At 40.5% G+C, this 19,765-nt stretch overlaps 1 protein-coding gene across 1 annotated transcript in view; it reads right to left on the reverse strand.

The window, feature by feature from the left end:
- The window catches only part of CPA6 (carboxypeptidase A6), an 81,449-nt gene extending 62,084 nt beyond the window's left edge, over positions 1 to 19,365 (reverse strand). The window contains exon 1 of the mRNA XM_059478102.1: positions 19,138 to 19,365. Within this exon, the coding sequence (XP_059334085.1) occupies positions 19,138 to 19,244 (107 nt within the window). The 5' untranslated portion in view covers positions 19,245 to 19,365. The remainder of the gene's footprint in view (positions 1 to 19,137) is intronic.
- Positions 19,366 to 19,765: the final 400 nt, after the last annotated feature.

Here is a 19,765-nt window from a genome sequence, read left to right on the forward strand (position 1 = left end):
TACTAGTGTTGGGAGAGCGATAGAAGCCACATAAACCTTTTAATTCAGATCAGAAGTGCACTTCTAAAGTGAACCTGAGAGTCCCTTCCCACACACGTGGTTCTCACTGAGACACAGCCTCTGGGCTTGTGACACACATTGGACCAGTGTGAAGGTGCACGAACTTGACTGAACACAAACTCTGGGATGCTCTTGAGGTACACAAAATGCACCCCAAACACAAATCAGCTTTTAGTCTGTGGATGAGATCAGCCAGACCAAAGCAAAACCCAACCAGATCCATGCAATGTAGAGAATGTCTGGTCCTCAGCACCAGATGGTCCAGTCTGATCAGAATGTTTGCACAGCACTACCTGCTCACACAGAACCTGGAAGGGTGGTTATTTTATTTTGACTCAAAATGCCAAGACTTATAAGTAGGCCTGTGCTTAGATTTAAATTTAACCAAAAGTACTTTAAATTTACCAAAGATAAATTCCTGGAGCACCATTTTTCCTACAGAAGACCGTGAGTTTGAGAGGGTGGGTGTAGATCCTCCACCACTGCTTGTGGAAAACATTTTTTCCCCACTCAAATCCATGTCATTAACACATGAGCTACAAATCATTCTGTCTTCTGGAGAGAGAAATTTCACCCTCAAACGTTTGTCATTATTGACAGAAATTCTAATTTGTCAATAACTACTCATGAAATTTATTTATTCCCAGAGAAGCAGTAAGAAAAAAGTTAATCTATTTAGCTTCCAGAAAAAAAATTAAAATATATTTTAAAATTATTAAAATATATTTTAGTTAATATATTTAACTACATCGACGGACTTTTTTTTTTTGCATTAGCACAAGCATGAAAAAAGCCTTACAGAAATTTCTACTCTGTCAAAGGCCAAAATCAAAAAACATGCAGAGTAACTTTTGTTTTTACCAGCTCTACTTGACACATGTTTTCTGCCTACAAGGGCACTATGTTACACAAGCATTGATATCTGAATGCTATCAAAGTCAGTACACACTTAAATGTGTAAAATAATCTTTCTCAGCTCCACATTAGGCTCCTATGTGAAATATTTCAGTTTTAAGCAAGTGCCAATGATACCAAAGCACTCTTCTTCAAAATCTCTCCATAAAATATTTTAATGACTCATTTATACATGTACATATCTTTCTAAATGTCTTTTGCAAACCCATAAATCCCCTGTTCTTACAGATTTTAGAACTTCATGCCATTAACCTAACTTTTAAAATTAAGTGATGTAAAAGTTTAACTACTATTTCTGATGTTTCTAGCTTCTTTTGTCTCTTCAGTATTCATGTTTAGCTCTTTTAGAGTAACATATAAATATCAGCCTTAAATTAGGAAGCATTCTGTCTGAGCCAATAGTGATGCATTTTACTAAGTGATTTGATAGATTTTAGGGGCTCATTTTCCTGCTCTGAAGTTTGCATTTCACATTTATTTTGAAGGTCAATTGCCAAGAGAATGAACTGTTTAACAAAGAAACTATCAGATAAAGTTAACAGATGCTTAATTCCCTGGGTAGATGAGTATTTTGGGTGCTATTTGCCTTCAGGAAGCCTGTTAATCTGCTGGAGTTTGATACTACACCACAGCAGTAAGTGGCATCCTGGTGCACTGGTGTCATTGTTGTCACTGTTGTAAATGACCATGTTCTCACACATGACCAGATAAATACAGTATAATACAGAAATACACCAGAGCCATGGCTGCCTTAGGGAGCAGGGCCGGGTGGCTGCTAGCTTGACATTTGCTTTTACTTTGGATGTGGAAGTGAAGAGATTCCTGATTCTATAATTCTCCTTCAGGCTTAATGAGTAAAGCCTAAAACTTGCCTTTGGGAATCCTCTGAAGAGCAAAGTAGCTGCTGAATTCCCTTGTCACGTTACTGTTCACAGTGGAAAATAGGGAAGAAGCAGAACTCTTTTATTTATGCTCTCTGATACTAATTTTATAAGTGAAAATATTTTATTAAACTTCAAATTAGTTCAACAGCATATTTAGTAATTCCACACTACAATGACTTTTTATATTGGATTGATAATCCATTCTGTGCCCACTGCAGGTCTGAGGTTTGATGGCAGTAACAATTTCTAAATAAGCACTAAATTGGAAGAGAAATGGGAACACCATTTCTCATCACAGGAACAGAGAGTGCAATGAAGAAGATGAAGGCAGTGAGGGGAAAGGCTGCTTAGAAGGCACTTGTATGAAAACACTTGACTGTCACTCAGCATAACACACTGGTGCAGTCAGTGGCACCTGGGACAATTAGCACATGGAGTCAGTGAGGGTGACATCTGCAATCCTCTGTTTTCCCAGTCACTGCTGACTTTGAGCGTTCAGTTTGTGCAGACTCCAAGAGAAGTTTAAGAAATTATGGATACTGAAAAACAAAAGCATTAGTCTATTCACCTGCTGGCTTTGAGTATATAGATTCACAGTGGAAACTTATTTTCCATAATATTTCTGATATTTTTGATTACATGGTCTGAGCAGAAAATAAAAGGTAATTCTTAAGATTAGCATGTATATAACTGGCTCCATAACTTCAGAAGTATTTTATACACAGACTGAAGAATCAGATGTAGGGGCAAGTGTACCAGGATGCTGTAACCAGTCCAGAAATGGAACAGCCTAAGAGCAAACTATTTAAATTCCTCTATTTCCTATATCACCTAATTTGGAAGCTACAGGTACTCCTTTCAAGCAATTTTATGTCTTATTAGGACTCAAGATCCAGGAGATAATCAAGGCTCTTTTTTTCCCTAAAAGCAGATCCCATCTAGTTTTAAAAGCAGTAAGGTGCTTCTCTGTAGAACACATTAAATCAAGATATACACAAATGGGCCCATTTGCAATCTGTGATGACATACCAATTGATTCTAGATTCATTTCCATAACTGACAAATACAGTTTACAGCTGACTTCCTCTAGTACTGGGTTTTTGATAACAGAGCCTTAGTTTAGTAAAGAAAGCAATTGAGAAGTTTCTGACCATTCAATGGATGCATCAATAGTTTTGTACAGGTGGGCATCTTTTAATTGCTGCTTTTGAATGTCTTTGAGTGTAGAACTGTTGGTGACGCAGGATCACAACTCTTGTAGTACTGCATATTTGTCCCAGTCCTGATCAGAAATGCAGAATATTTAGAGGCTCAGAAGAGCAAGGCCATAAGCCCTAAGCACAAGGACTGAGTGTGAAGCTTTCCTGCACAGAGATCATCTGAAGAGAGAGAAGGGAGGGGAATAAACCTAAATATTAAATGATAAAGCTCCTGCAACCAGGAACACATGGCAGTGCAGACATCCCATCATCAGATAAAGTATGTGGCAAACTCAAAGGCCCAATTTAAAGCTGGCAATATAAAGTCTGTTTAGGCTGCCAAAGAACCAGATGTGTCACGCCTGGAAGACTCTCTTTCCTTCACTGACTCTTTGCTTATGGGTCCTGTGATTGATATCCCAAAAGTACACCATAAAACATTTACAATTTAATGGGAGGTATTCTGATCACCAACATACCTATTTTTTTTTTTTAAACAAGAGGTTGAAGTTACTCCTTGCCAATTTAAAACACACAAAAAGTGACCCTTAAATAGTTTATCTTACTATTTCTAGTGCTTTGGACTTAGCTGGGCTCAAAATCTGCTACCAATATGACTTAACTTATGGAGAAATGTTTGTAAAATGGAGTACAGAGTGTCTTTTTTTCCTTATTTCATTTAATGAACTCAGTTTATAGCTAAATAATACAAATATTGGTGTAGAAATGTGGAGTGAGGTTACGAAATTCTCATCACAACATGAATTAAGATGAATTAACATGCATTATGGTTTCATTCACTTTGGAGAATTAAGTAACATCTGGAGAAAACATTTTGTTTACTATCATCTGTTCAACACATGATTTTTCTTAGCCAATACTGCCCAGAATTATGCAGGTTCCTGAATTAATGTCTGTGTTTTTCCCCAAAAATTCAGTAGGTAAATAAAATATCAGAAAATCAGATGGCAGTGTTATTTATTTTATCTAAAGGGACAACAAAGCTATAAGCTTGAAGGAAAAGTATGACTTGAAAAATATTCTTTAAGCAGAGAAATAAGGCAGTAGGGTTTGGGAATCCTTTATGCTATCAAGAAAAGAAACATAATTGACTTTTGGGGAGCTCTGCTAAACAGAAAAGCCAGAGCTGTTATTAGATGGTAAAGTTTTTACCTCCACAGAGATAAAAAAAGGTTTAATGCTCTGAACTGAAACTTGTGAAAATTTCACCTGTTTTCCCAGTAATCACCTTTTCCTCAAATTAAGGAGCGTTCATGTTTGGCTGGATTCTGATTTTGTTGTTGCAATTCCATCAAACCACCCTGCAGTGCCTCGGCTGCTCTCCCAAATCTCTTGCCTGGCACAGCAGGGACTCTGCGTTCTCAAAGGTCAAGGTGTGGCCACAACTGAGTCAGGGCTCAGAACGTCACTGAACAGCCACTGAACGTGGCAGGATGAGTTTGGCTCTTATGCTGGAGGAAGGCAGGGTGGTGAAGGGCTGCTAGGACAGACTCAGGGCCCTGACAACACACAGCAAGTTCCATCAGTGCCCCTCTCCATGCTGGAGATCTGCGGTAATAAGTAGATGTTTTATGCACTGTTAAAGCAACTTACAGTTGGTTTCTTGAGACATGCTCTTACATTTGTTCATTACTTGATTGTTAAAAAGCATCACCACACTGATTATTTGTTTCACTGATTATTTGTTTAACATCAGTCTGGAACCTAATTTGCTAAACTACAACAAACCCCAAATGCAGAGATCTCCTTTAAATATTGTGTCTTTGTCACTGAGATACTAAACTTGTCCTGTGAGGTTTACATCATTCATTTTGTTTAGAGAATTCACTGCTGTGCTCTCAGAATAAACCAACCCATGCTGCAGCAGTTGGATCTATGAAACATGGTGTAAACATGTTCTGCCTAAGAGCAGGCAGACAGCAAATGCCTAGGGCATTCTGTAATTGTCCTGGGAACGCAGTTTCTAAATCATGTCAGATTTATTACTGTAATTTTCATCACATACCTGATACAGGAAATGTTTCTTAAGGTTTTATAGTTTTTATCTGAAAAAGACAGATTGTTTAGTCTACCTGACTGCATGACATCATGCTGTTCATACCTTCTGTATGAAAGACAGTTACCTTTGTGTGTGCTGCTTTCACTTACCAGGTTTGAGGTATCATAGATAATGATGCACATATTTGTGTGAAGGTATAAAAATATACTTGTAACTTTTAGTGAAAAGGGAGTTTGCTATAAACTTCATCCAGGATGTGTTACACTGGACTGAAATGACCAGGGTAGATTATGTCTCTCAGAGCTATTGCTTATGACCTCTTTCTTCCTCCTCTTTTTTGATCCCTACTTCCAACTCCTACGCAGAGAAAACTACTAAACCCAAGGAAAGACACCAATAAAATCCAGGGGGATCCAACAGAACAGAATACCAAGTTCAGAGGGTGTCAGTGGAGTCTGGTGCTCAGGTATCAGTTATTTCTCAGCACTGCTCCCATCTACTCAACATTTTACAAAACAGAGCTTGATGAAAACTTCCTAAGTATGATTTAAGATCTCTCTTGATAAAATAACACAAAAATTAATGAAATGCTGGAAAGAGCTGCTAGCTCCTTAAACAAATCATCCCATCAGCATTTCTTCCCTTCTGTCCAGCTGAAACCAAATCCCTAAATTGGAAACATTCATAACAGCAAAGAATTGTTGAGCTTATTTTCACCTGATGAGATTGCTATTTATCATACTGTCTGGGGCCACTGTCCAAAAGACCTGTTTAGAGCTGAAACTGCTATTGCCTAATTACACTGCAGCCACAGAACAGCAAATATCAGGAATTATGTGCTGAGCCAGCAGGAAAATGCCTCAATCCCTTCCCAGGACAGTCCAGCAGGATGTTTATGAGGAAAGATGAGGACAGTGAAGTACAAGAGAAGTGAGAACTGAGAGCAGGTATGAGGAAAAGGGGCAGTTTTTTATACAGCAAGCTGTAATCTCAGCTCAGCACCTGCACAGCCAGCAAAAGGAAAGGTTCTTTGAAAAAAGACAGCTGAGAAACTAAGTACACAGGGCTTCTGTGAGAGAACTTTTTGATGCCAAATGCTATTTCCATCAGGGAGCTGCTGCTTGCCAAGATATGTCCCCCAAGCAGCATTTTCACTAAAAAAATCTCCTGCTGCTGCTGTAGCACCCAGTGTTTTTATAAGACAGAGCTTCTGTGCTTACTCCCATCTAAAGGTGAAATGCTGAGCTAGGGAAGGTTGGTTGGTCTATTTGATTTTGCTGAGTTTTTGGCAGGTAAATAGGATTTGTCTCAATTTTACTGAAATGGTCTCAAAGAGTGAGATGAAATCTCAGATGAAAAAATATATAACATTTGTATTGTTTTATGGTATCTTGAATGCATGAATTATGAAACCTGTGATCAGTATTGAACTTCTGCTTTGCTCTACATTTTCTCCTAGAAAAGGACAGCTGCTTTGATGGGATTTATCAAACATGCAAACAAAAGGAGTTTTTTTTTAAATTAGCAACAACTGTACATGTCCATGAAACACTAAATACAGAATCCAGATGGAGAGTTGCATTTATTTTTGATTTCATTTTTTAAATCCAGCTAATACCACATTCTCTGCTTTTATATGCTTTCAATTTAAATTGTATCTTTTACACTGTATGCTGGAATAAATTCATAGCATGAATTCATTTCCATTTGCAATTACTGCAGTCTATAAAGCTGCAATGGGCAAAATATTTGCATTTTGAGATACACTTGATACACTATGTCAATTAATACCACACAAATGTAGAGCTTTTAAAAACCCCTTAAATTGTTGGCTCCATATTTCTGCAGCTTCTTTTTTATTATACTTTTTTTGTGACCATCTATCATTACATTAAGTTTCATGGAAACTGGACTTGGCATGCTCCATGGCTAAGAACAAGCTGCCAAACACTTTTATTATGGAAGAAGCAGCACAATATATGAGGTGATACTTTGTGTTTATGGTGGAATTTTGGTTTTTTTCTGTCTCAAATGAAAAACATATCTCTTTGTTGTGCTTCCATTTTTGCTTTTGTGAAACAGAGAGGAGTGACCTTAGCCATACATCAGGATAATGTGTGGCCAAAACAGCAGAGGCCTCTTTGGCTGCCAAGCTCAACCAAGAGGCAACATTTCCTTCAGTTAATCCTTAACATAACATAAGACAACTCTTACTTCTCTCTTCATAAACTGTAATTTAAAACTCCCCCTTCCCAGTTTCACATGAGTAATGATTAATCTTAAAACAACAGAATCCCACACGCAATGGGGACACAAGTTTTGGATGCAGTGAAGAGTGTGTGGTGTTCCTGTTTTATGAGCAAGACGTCACTGCTAAAGGCAAGCATCTGTGTGCTCCTCACAGACAGCAGATCCCAGTCTTGCTCTGAGATTACTTCATTGTATGGCATCTGGTGTTTTACAGCCATGCAGTTTAGAAATACACTCTCTGCAATTTTATAACTTTAGAAATATTACCTTAAGTTCACCCATTTATTTAGTCTTGTAAGAAGCAAAGTTCTTTATACAACAACTAATTTAAAAATTACTCCTTTGTTTGCTTGAAATTTGTGCTATTTTTTTTTTCTCCTTAAGAAAGTCATATTTTCCAGTGAGCCAGAGGGACTTTTGTGGCTACATCCACCCTAATAGTTAATTTTTCCATTGGGTGCTGTAAAACTGGTCCTCCTAGTAAGATCCCTGCATTTCCCTTCTGCCTAGTCTTTTTGTTTGTTTGTTCAAATTATTTTCTATTTCAGCAGAATTGTTATTTTGCATTTTTATTGGCCAACTATTAGCTATTCCATTAAGACTGTATTTCATTAGCTCTAACAAGATAACTTGAATCTGGCAGATCCATTACTTGTGGCATAAACATTTAAAATGTACGTCTCTTCCCTCAGCTAATGGCACTTCACAGCAAATACACCTGAATATTAGGAAGCTCTTTCCTCAGTTTTGACAGATCTGTCCCCTTTAACCATCCAGGAGAAGGCTTTTCCTCTCCTTCATGCTTCTTTTTTCCTGATATAACTGTGCAGGCTGCAGTGGCAGTGGCTTGCTGCAGGCTCTGTGACCAAACGCCTTCTAATTCAAAGACCACCCTGAGTGCAGTTGTCACACATAAAAGCTCACATGTATTTTTTCAGTAGAGATAATGGTCACTGGATTAAGCGCAAACAATGCAGAAAGATCAGATTTCACAGAGCAAAGTGTTCATCTGTCATTCTCTGCTGTTCCGTACCTTAAACTGGTTCATGGCACTGTCTCACTGTTTGCAAATTGTTAGGACTGATCTCATGTGACAAGGTGAATTCTCTGGGCTTTGCCCTCACTCTTACAGTTTCATTCAGCAGAAGCAAAAAAATCAGCTTTTCCTGGTCCATGGAGCCCTTCACTTACCATTCCTCTGTGGACCTTTCATAGGATTTGGAGAGGTTGCCCCTCATAAAAGAGAGACATAAGGGCTTAACTTATCCTGAGCACTACTCTGTACTGACTCCTTAATATGTATGACAATGACTTTACTCCACTTTTCCAGAATCCCACAGAGGCTTAAGATAACCATTTTTTTTAATGGTTCTATACTGTTTTCTCATGTTTATGGATGATACATGCTAATCATTACAAACTGTCCTGCACCTTGGTCAGGCAGGGGCTGCCTGTGCTGACTACCAGACTTTTGAGGTGCATTTTTGTCCATCATTCATCATACAGTAAGAAAACCACCAGTTATCTTATGAAAAAGGGGTGATAGGTCCAATGAAAAGTGATGAACATAGGAAAAATAGCACACTGGTGGGTGGCATGTCCTCTAAGAACTATGAATAGAGGGAGTGGATGCTAGCAGGGGCACTGATGGTCTTGTAGTCTCCAGGTCTGTGACACCTCTTAAACTGCTTCTGAACTGCAAAAGCACCTGAACCCACTGGACACCTACTTTCTAATTTGATGGAGATTTTTTGGCAGGTAAGCCTAGATGGAAGGCCTTAAGAAATATAACTACTTCATGTGGCAACAACATGTGCTGGAGACAGGAGGAAAGGCTGAAGACCCCAAGTACTCCTTCACCCAGTTTGAGCCTGAAATACCCACATTTCTATCTCTGTGTTGACCCAGAATCACCAGGCAAGAGTAGATCAGCACCTTTGTCATGTCTGTCTGACAGAGATTGATAAAAACTTCACTGAGTGAGTTGTCAAGCATTGGAACAGGCTGTCCACAGACATGGTTGAATCACCAGTCTCAGCCATACTTGGGGGTCTTTAAGACATATGGATGTGGTGCTTAGGAGCACGGTTTAGTAGTGGACTCTGCTGTTAGGACTCAGTGATCTTCAAAGTCTTTTATAAACAAAACAATTCTATGGTTCTATGATTCTCTGACCAGATGATGTCCCTTTGCCTGGGGCCTCTGAGAGATATGATACACAAAATGTGCTCAGACACTGCACAGCCCATGGCAAGCAGACAGGGCTCCTCCCAAGACCTGGTCTGGACACAGGAACCCTCTGTTCCTGTGTTTCCCGCTCCCCACAGCTGCTTCAGATGGAGAATCACCACCCTCTCCAGGACAACTTAGTGTTGAAGAGAAAAAAACCCTTCCAGTAGTGATCAAAACCTGCATAATTAAATATTTCACTTTATATTCTATGCTAGGCCTCGGAAAATACATCAGGAATTATTTTTATGTGGCTGGATAGTGAATACAAAAGATTTTATCCTTTTACATTTATTTATCTTTTACAAAAGATTCTTTGATTTCCTCTGAAGGTTTTTTTTGGCCATGTCAAAACATGACTATATGTTTGACTATTTCAAAACTAAGAGAGCTGCTTCTGGTAAAAGCAAAATAAAGGAACCTGAGCTGAACAAACGGAAGGTGAAACTGTTTGATTTTTCACATGGAAAAGCAAATTAAATAGATTTTATGTTCTCCATTTACATCTTTTACCATTGTTGCTAGCACAGGCAGATGGATCAGGGATCCAGCCTGTTGATAAGGGAGCAGGATAAGGACATGCTGTGCTGTCTTTGTGCCGCTGGGTATGTTTACACTGTGTGTTACTGGCAAGGACACAGGCTCATTCTGCAGGGACATCTGAGTTACCAGCCCAGACTTGGCATTGTGCTTGCACAGTGACTCTGTTATTTGGTGTAAATTTTGGGCAGAGTGTGTTTCTGGCTGCCTGGGCTATACAGTTCAAGTATTATTTCCCTGAAAGGTGAAAAAGGTTTGTTTCCCAAGGTTTCTTTCCCTTAAAATATGGAACTGTGCTGTGACAAGAAAGACAGAACTAATAATAAAATGTACTTAATTGTCTTCTCTTTCTTGCGATGTAATAGCTATTGTTTGCCTAACACCAACCTATTTAATGAATATAGAGGCTATTTTTTTCTGTAGGCCTTATCAAGCCAGTCTTGTTCATTCAGGTAAAGAGCGACTTAGAGCTTCTTCAGACATTAAGCATAATGAAAGCCCTTTGCTTAAAAGCCCCACAGGATGATGGTTAGTACCAAGGTTAAATTTTTCTTTGGTTTTGCAATTTCAGGAAAGCACTTATTTGAAAATAAGCATCATACTATTCTCTCTTGGAGTCTGAAATACTCATTTGAGTTTATTGACATAGGTCTGGAGAGGAATGTGGCAGTCGGGACTGATCAACACACCAAATTCTGCTGAGGAAAACCCACAGTGTGCTCCTTGGAATACACACCTGGAATAAACTGGTTTCAGACAAATTCTCCCAGTGCACAGGGAGACAACAGACTTGAGGTACCAGGCAGGTACCAAAACCCAGCCATTCCTTCCCCTTCCCTGTGCTGCAGAGGCTCTGCAGCAGCCAAATCACAACCTGATAAGTTGTCAATTAGTCCTGGGGCCGTGGGGGAAGTGAAGAAGTGTTTTTTTCCCCCCCCTCTGTGCTCCTGGAATTGTCTTGCTGTGGCAGAGACGTGCCAGTCCCTGAGCAGAGGCTGCACATCTGGATGAGCAGAAGCACAGCTGACTGCTGTGGCAGCGGGAGGCCACTAGTGTGGCCACAGCAGGGTTTGGCTCTATGACTGCATTGCAGCCCCAGAGTAGCATCTGGTGATAATCTTGGTAGGAGTACAGTGGAATAAGTCAAAGAGTTTTTCATTAGGCCTGCTAAAGTAATTTAGAATAGTTTGGGTTGGAAGGAAACTTTAAAAGCCATCTATGGCTTTTCAATGTCCCTGGAGGGACATCTTTCACTAGTTCAGGTTGCCCAGAGAGGTGGTAGATGATCCACCCCTGGAATCCTTCAAGGTCAGGTTAGATGGAGTTCTGGGCAACCAGAGCTGTTCCAGTACATTATTCCAATGTTTCAGTGCTCTCATTGGAGAAGATTTCTTTCATCTATCTCATCTAAATCAACCCTCTTTTAGTTAAAACCAATTCCCATTGTCCTATTGCTACAGGCCCAGCTAAATGTTAGTCCCCATCTTTCTTATAACTCCCTCTAAGTACTGAGGGGTGGCAACGGAGTCTCCTTGGAGTCTTCTCTTCTCCAGGCTGAACAGCCCCAGCTCTCACAGCCTTTCCTCACAGGAGAGGTGCTCCAATCCTCTGACCATTCTTGAGACCCTCCTCTGGACTTGTCCCAACAGGTCCATGTCCTCCTTATGCTGAGGTCCCCAGAGCTGGATGCACTGGAGCACTCCAGGTGGGGTCTCCTGAGTCTGGAGTAGAGGGGCAGAATCACCTCCCTCGACCTGCTGGTCATACTTCTGTTGGTGCAGCCCAGGATATGACTGGCTTTCTGGGCTATGAATGCCCAGAGATTATTTTTAATCTCAACTTTAAAAAGCTTCTTTTTTTATCTTTGGGTTAAGCATGAGGTGCTGCTAACTTTATCATTACTATTCTGAAGATATTTGAAATACAGTATAAGAAACAGTAATTTTTTCTTACAATAATTTTACTAAAATAAACCTCCTACAAACTCATTTTCAAGGTCCTGCTGATGTAGTATCACAGCCTTACCTGAGGTGCAGAACTTAAAGAAAATAAAAACTGTTTTGATTTGGTAGGATACATCTGTTCTTTCTACAGCTCTATTTAAGCAACATAGAACATCTCTTTGGAAAATGCTGTTCTGCGTATATTGTTTTGTGTGGTAACTCTATGGTGTGGATTCTCTTTAAATAAATGCACTTTAAGTCCCATTGTTCCCCAGAGGAAGAGGAGGCTTAGCAGAGCATTGTTCTCCAGAACATTCAGCCTGCACAGGCAGACACAGAAGCAAAGAGTTCACACTCCCTGTCCATTGCTGGATTCCAGCTCCCATCCCATCCTCCTAATTTGGCAAGTTCAAGGTACAAAATAATTTTAAAAAATTGAATTTATTGTCCCCATCCATTTGTTGGTCTGAGTATATTTCACAGTACTTTGGCTTACCTACTCTCAGGTGCCTTCCACAAAATGTAGTTTTGGAGTTTTCTTTGCAGATATTTTCCTGAAAATCATTGTCTGTTTAAGGTCTGATTCTGATCTGATATACTGAGGTGCACATTAGTAGCACCCTTGAAATTCATGCACATTTTGCTGTAATACCAACATCAAATCAGAACCATAACTTTGTATCCATAGGTACAGTCATGTGAACAAAGCCTTTAAATCAGAACCATAATTAACTGAAAAAAACCAGAATTAGGCATAATTGTCTCCAGAATTTTGCTGACTGTGGATTTGTTCTTGCAAATATGAAACCAGCAAAAAATGTGGGTATTTACCCACAGCAGAGTTTTCAGAGAGGGGTCTAATGTATAACCATAATTATTGGTTCTCATTTTCCAGCTAAACCTGCTTATGGTAAATAGGATGGAGAGCATGGATTTCACTTGTTTTGTGCATGAAAAATGATACTGACAACATAAATATGTAAGTTACGTGGACGGGGGCAGTAAAAATGCTGTTTCTTTTAAATTATTTACTATTTTTATTTTGTATTGTGAAAAATTCTAATAATCTCCTACCTGAGAGCAAAACAAATCATATTGTCTGAGCAGTAAAAAAACTAACTGGTAACCTACACTGCTGTTCTCAGTTTTTAGTGCTATATGCATGCCCAAAAAGATGCCCAATATATGATCAATATAACTGCTTATTTCTTGACTTTTCCATGAACATTATGCATACTGTACCCTCTTAAATATTATGTTCTACTACAGAAAAGTGAGTTTCTGTTATGTATTCAGAAGTAAAATTAAGGAGGAAACATAAGTGAAGAGCAGATGACAGAGTTTACCTCCAGGAGATAGAGAGGGATGATTGATGGTGTCCATTCACCTTCAGCTGGATACAACAACAAATGTTTCCTGCAGCATTTTGACCACGTAAGGCCATTTCAGACGTGAGGATGACATTTTTACAGATACTAGAATTTCAGGAGATGAGACATTGGGATCCTGTTTATTGTGCAATGTGGGGTACAGTCCTATGCAGTACTAAGGGTTCCCTATAAAATACCAGCATTATATTCAAGAAAAGCAGATTTTTAATCTCCCTCTTTCAAATTCACTCCTTTCAGAACTCTGAGTCTCCTTCTGGACTAAAAGTAGGTTCCACTGTCTTTAATGTGGACTGCTCACATATTTTAGATTCCTTTTATCTTTAATTTAAAAAATCAATATATATGTAATTTATATAGTGTCTGTCCCCTGTTAAATGCTTGCTAAGTCCTGTACAAAACGTTCAGATTTGAGAACTTCATTTTAAGGAGCCTATGAGTGTGAACTCACAGGAGCAGCATCTGCAAGTGAGTATAGTGTAGAAGTGGGAGCTTTGGAGTTCACTGCAACTACTTCCAGAAGCTCTGGGAATAGCTGTTATTTCTTCTCCTGCTTAGTTTCATGAGACACTGAAGCGGGTGTATCCAAGGGGGATGTTTCAGACTGAGGGTCTAGGCAGATTTTATACGTGAATTCCTTATTTTTAAAAGTATATTTTTCTAAGTACCTCTTAGATGTATTCTGGTTGTTTTTTTGGTTTTTTTTTTTTTTCAGAACATAATTGTTAACTGCACCCTGAACATAATTTTCTTTAATAATAGACTACATTCACATTTGTAGCATACACACTTCTAAAAATGAGGAAAGTTAAGTGTTTACTGGAATTTCTTTTACACTTCCAAAAAATCTTTCTTACTGAAAGGCCATAGGTTGCACATAAGTTAGGAAACTAGGACAGATTCAAAGCTCCTAAATATGGATGCAAGCTTTGCCCATGTCTTGCTATTTTATATCCTGCCTTACTTTCCATGATTTTTTCCCCATCTTCTCCAGCTGCAGATGTCAAAAGCCAGAGCACCAGGCAATGGTGTCCCAGTTTGGATAAGCATGGGAACCAGGCTCACATGGTGACATGAACCTGTGTTTCACTTCAGACACAGCCATAATAAATTGGGAGCCTCCTTTCTGGCATGCACTTCACCGAGGTAGTGAGGATGTGTGTACTGTTCCAATTATTTTGAGAAAGAAATTAAAAGAGGGAAAGAAAGACCAACTGAAACACTTCATATTTTTCACTTATAATGAGGAGAGCAGAAAAAATTTAAAAGGTAAATTTATCATGCTTGGTCATAAAGGAGAAAAATAATGAAAAATTGATTTTTCCTATAGGACAACATAAATATTGTGCAGGGGGAATATCAGGTAATGAGAAAGTACATAATTAGAGCTGAGGTGTTGGGACAAGAATAGGTAAGTGGTCCCAAAGCTGTTGTGGATTTCACTGATCCGTGCTGGTTTTAGGAATCAGCCATGCTTGTCTACAGAATTATTGGTTATTTTAAATAAAGGATACTTGACTTATTTTTGCTAGAGAGCTCACAGCTTTTCACCTCTTAGAAGCTCCCTGACACCATCTAGAGAAGCACTAAGTTTGGTTTTCATCTGAACGAATATAATTACCTTCCCTCTCATGCTGTTGGTGTGCTTTCCAAATGCTTTTTTTGCCAGTTGTGTTCATGACATTTTAATTCTACATAGGGCTGGGGAGGGAGAGCTGAGCAGCAGGGAGAAAGAACTTTTTTAAAATAGCAGAGCTTTTAGTCCCTGATTAAAACATTTGGAAAAAATCTGCAGAGGGAATAGCACAGGAGGAGTTCCTTTCCACTTCTCAATTCCCTCAGCAACTCGTTTTCGTCACACTCCCATGTGTTTTTTCCATGAGACAGAACAATTGCCAGCCATTGTGTGTAAGGTACTCTGTGGGATCAGAGGTACTTAGTTATGGTATGCAGGGGTATTAATGGGCATTAAAATACCTGAAATTTGCTGAATGGTCTCAGATTTGATATCTGTCCTTGTCTATGTGAACAGTTGGTTTATGCAATTTTCTGGATGTCATGTCCCAGTAGCTACAGCACATTATATCTTGAATTACAGAACATTCTTTACTGTTCTCTCTTTCCTTGCTCTTTCCATGACACCCAGGTTATTTTATGTGGTTGTTACACAGTAAGCATGGACCATAGCCTACATCTGATCTAGAGAAATTATAATTATCTGCAGTAGTGCAACCCCCTGAAGAATAACATTTTGGAAAAGTTATAATCTTGATCCAATATTTTAAAAGACCCAAATCTTGCAACAAAAACCTCAGAGAAAAACTGTACAAGTTATTTCAGCCTTTGCCTGCACTTGGTCATTTGCAAGTGAGAGAAGAGGTGAGATGAGGAACACTTCTGAAAAGGCTTTGGAAGAACAAAAATGGAGGAGAAATTGGAAGCAACATGCTGAGCCACCATGTACAGGTGAATGCAGATGAACTGAAGTAAAATATCATAGTAGTGATTTTTAAAGAACAAATGAGAGAGATAGTTTCTATTCCAAGAAATCTTGACCTGCTAATGGGAAGCTATCTCCTTCTTCATACGATTCCTAAGAGTAGGAAGATTGGTGCATTTGGTAAAAACCCTCACAAACCTCCCTCTGTTCCAGCACCCTATTCTGTAAACTACAAAAAGGTTCCTACTAGATTCATTTTATGTCTCCTACTTCCTGTAACTGGATGAAACAGTAAATAACTGATCTGTGTCTACTAGGTCCATGTGACTCAAAGTTTATAGACATCTCTTAGAGCCTAAATTGCTTCTACAGGAGACCAAAGAGTTCTGGTTTACTTGGTTATTTCAGGAACTTAAACCATTCCCATGTATTTGGTTATCCTTGTTGCTCCTGTGTGAACTTCTGGTAATTGGCTCCAGAAAAACCCCCTTGAATATTCCACATCTACTCTGTCCAAACCCTGATATGTGTGTTTCTCTCCCACTTATCCACTTCCCCTGGAACCTTTGGACAGAATATACAAATGCAGGAAGGAAAAAGTTTCTGTGAGTACAGTTTTGAATTTGCTGTTGTGTGGCTTGTCTTCTAGAGAGCTCCTCTTGAGTTCCTTCAGGTTGCACTCCCGCTTATTGTGTGAGGCAGAAGGCAAATACAACTGTCCCTCACACTTTCCAAGAGCTTTGAGTGCTTCTTCCTCTTTGCTGAGACTCCCCAGATATTTGCTGGCTTCCCAAATGTATCTAGAACACATTTACTTAAGGATGTGCCCATATGGCATACCTGGCTTGCTTGACATAGTTACATAGTTTGGAGAAACGTGCACTTCCACTTAGTTCATTGTCTTGGGTCTGAGTCCTCAACTAAAGATCACAATCATATGTGCCTACAAGTGCTGACCTAAGTTTATTATTTCTCTAAGTTTATGAGAAATGTTTCCATTGCTTTTTTTTTTTCTCTCTCATTCTTTTGCCCTAATTATACTAACGCATTTTCCCTTTATGGTACAGCTTCTGACACAATAGAAATTACTAGGATTCACAGATGTTTCTTGGCACAAAAAGAAGTCAGTTTGTTGGGACACCCCTTTTCATGGTGAACATTAGCAAAATCCTAATAGGCTTTCCCAAAAAATCCTACCAAAATTTTTTCCCCTGGAGTGGCAGTCAGGTTCAGTAGTAATGGCAATACTTGCTCAACTGATTCCAGTCAATGGCGCACAGAGAAGAACTTAAATTATCCTGCCCAGGACACTGTGATGATGACAGATGGACAAGATATATTTGTAATTCTGTAGAAACCTCCATGCCATTTCAAATTAACTTTCCATCATCTTTTATTGACACAAATAATGCCAGGATAGTAGAAATGGAAAATATTAGTAGAGGGGGGAGAATATTAGTAGAGTAGGAAAAATATTAGCTTGTTTTTCCAGTTTGTGTTACACATGTGGTACACATTCTGGTTTCTGTTTCAAATATTGACCACATTTTCAGCAAGGCTTGTAAATGTATCTTGGCCCCCTACTACAATTGCCTATTGACTAAGAGCTCTTATAATTAACTCTAGCTTTTTTTTTTTTCCTTTTTTTTTTTGGTTTTTTTTTGGGCAGTGATTTTCTTGTTCAACTTTTGGAATCTGATGTGAAGTCTCATTTTTTTGGACTAGAGTCTATGCAAAAGCTTCTAAACCAGAGATCAACAAAGGAGAATTTGGACTGGTCTTTCACATGTCACCTTGCAAATATTCTGGAACAAAATTATTTTTAAAACTTTGAACAAAATTGTTGAGTTACAATAATGAGCAGAGGTACAATATTTGAATTTTTATGCATGTTATACTATTTGAACCAACTTGATTATAGCTGATGATGTCACTTAAACCTAGACAATAGTAAAATGAGTATTTTGGCATTTAGTCAAAAGTAGTAGAAAACTTATGTGATTAATATTCAGAAAAAATTAAGTACCAGCCCTGACAATGTGTTATTCATCTCTATGTCATCTGGAAAGAAATTGAATGCTATCCTGAATTTAAATTCAAGACCATGGAGACCATGCCTGCGCTATAGGCTCCAGACAGACAGAACAGAGCTGTTGCACAAAACTTACAGCGGGACCCTGGCTTTAAAGAACAGTTCAGTTTTCTGTCCTGCTGCTTTCTGGCACTGTCAGGAGCATTCCTGACTGTGGTGGCCTGTTTGATTTCGCAGTGCAGACAGATACTGGAACGTGAGGAACTGAGCAGAGATGGCAAAACAGCTGTCAAGTGCTTAACTATTTTCTATCACTAATAGCAACTCAGGGGTCAATGGCTTCATATCACATTACCAAATCCTTGAAGCTTAGGGAATGTTTTTTTAAACTTCATTTTAGAAGGGGAATTCCTATGCTTGGCTTGGCTATGCCAATAAAATAAAAAGGATAATACAGCTCTTACTTCCACAGAGAGGTGCGCTTTTCCTGATGAATTTGCTGGTCATTTTGAAAGAATTTTATATTGTACATTGACACATGCCACTGGCTTGTGTCAATATACAATATAAAATGTTTCTAATGCTCCTATATTTGAGTGCTTTTTCATTTGCATCATAAGCTTACTATGTTAAATATTTACTAAAAACAGTCTTTAAGCTGGGCAAAGAACATTTACTTTGGAGGCAAGTTCACTTTTTACAACTACTTAGTTCAATCTTTCCCTTTCTAACACAAATTTGAACTGCCGTTGGAAGAAAAAGGCAAAGTCTAGTTTGAAATGCATGTGAAAGTTTTAGTCTCCACTTGCTTACAGTAAAGCTGACTCCCCTTATTGCTTGAGCTTCTTATGCATTCTCATATGAGCGCACACTGCTCAACTTTTTAGAAACAATTTTAGGTTCCCATGTAATTCCACCCTAAAGGAAATACAGATCTTCATTCATTTCAGAGCACGGTGAAACCTCAAAACCCTGTATTTCCCTCCTGTATAATCGCAATTCCCTTTCCCACACGGACACAAACTTTTTTTCTTTTCCCCCAGCGCAGCATCCTTCGGCTAGCAGAGACTCGCAGCACCTTTATCAAGAACTACACGCTACACCCGCCAGCAAACGAGCCCACCACCGGGTCGGCGGCGGGAGGGATGCCCGGACCCGCAGACACCGTGCGGCTCTGGCCAGCGGAGCGCAGGGACCGCGGCCGCGGAGCTGTGCCCGGGCACCGGGGCGGACTTACCCGGCGTAGCGGCCGCGGTGGCCGCGGAGCGGTAGCGCAGCCTGGAGGCAGAGCAGACAAAGGGGCAGGAGCCCGCGGAGCGGCATCGTGCGGGGCCGCGCCGTCATCGCCGGCCCCGCCGGCACAGCCACCCCCGGCACCGGCACCTCCGAGACCTGCACCGGCGCCGCGCCCGCCCCAGGTGGCGGCTGGTGCCGCTCACACAAAGCCGCGGCCGGAGCCGGGAGGAGCGGGGCGCTCGGAGGTGTCGCTGGCCGCCAGCGGCGAGGGCAGAGAGCCGGGGGAGGACGCCCGTCGGCCGCGCCCGGGCACGGGGATGGGGATGGGGACGGGACTGGAAGGGGAGGCGCCCGCCCGCCCGCCGGGGAGGGCCGGGGGTGCGGGGGGTGCGGGGGGTGCGGGGGGTGCGCGGCCCCGCCCGGGGGAGCCCGAGGGGAGCCCGGGGCCGGCAAGGGCCGGGCGGTGCCGAGCAGCCCCTGAGGGCACGGCAAGGGCCCGGAGGTGGCCAGCAGCCCCTGAGGGCACGGTGGGGCCGGGCGGTGCCGAGCAGCCCCCGAGGGCACGGCAGGGGCCGGGAGGTGGGAGCAGCCCCCGAGGGCACGGCAGGGGCCGGGCGGTGCCGAGCAGC

This window comes from Ammospiza nelsoni, chromosome 1, assembly GCF_027579445.1.
Source record: "Ammospiza nelsoni isolate bAmmNel1 chromosome 1, bAmmNel1.pri, whole genome shotgun sequence".
Classification (NCBI taxonomy): Eukaryota; Metazoa; Chordata; class Aves; order Passeriformes; family Passerellidae; genus Ammospiza; species Ammospiza nelsoni.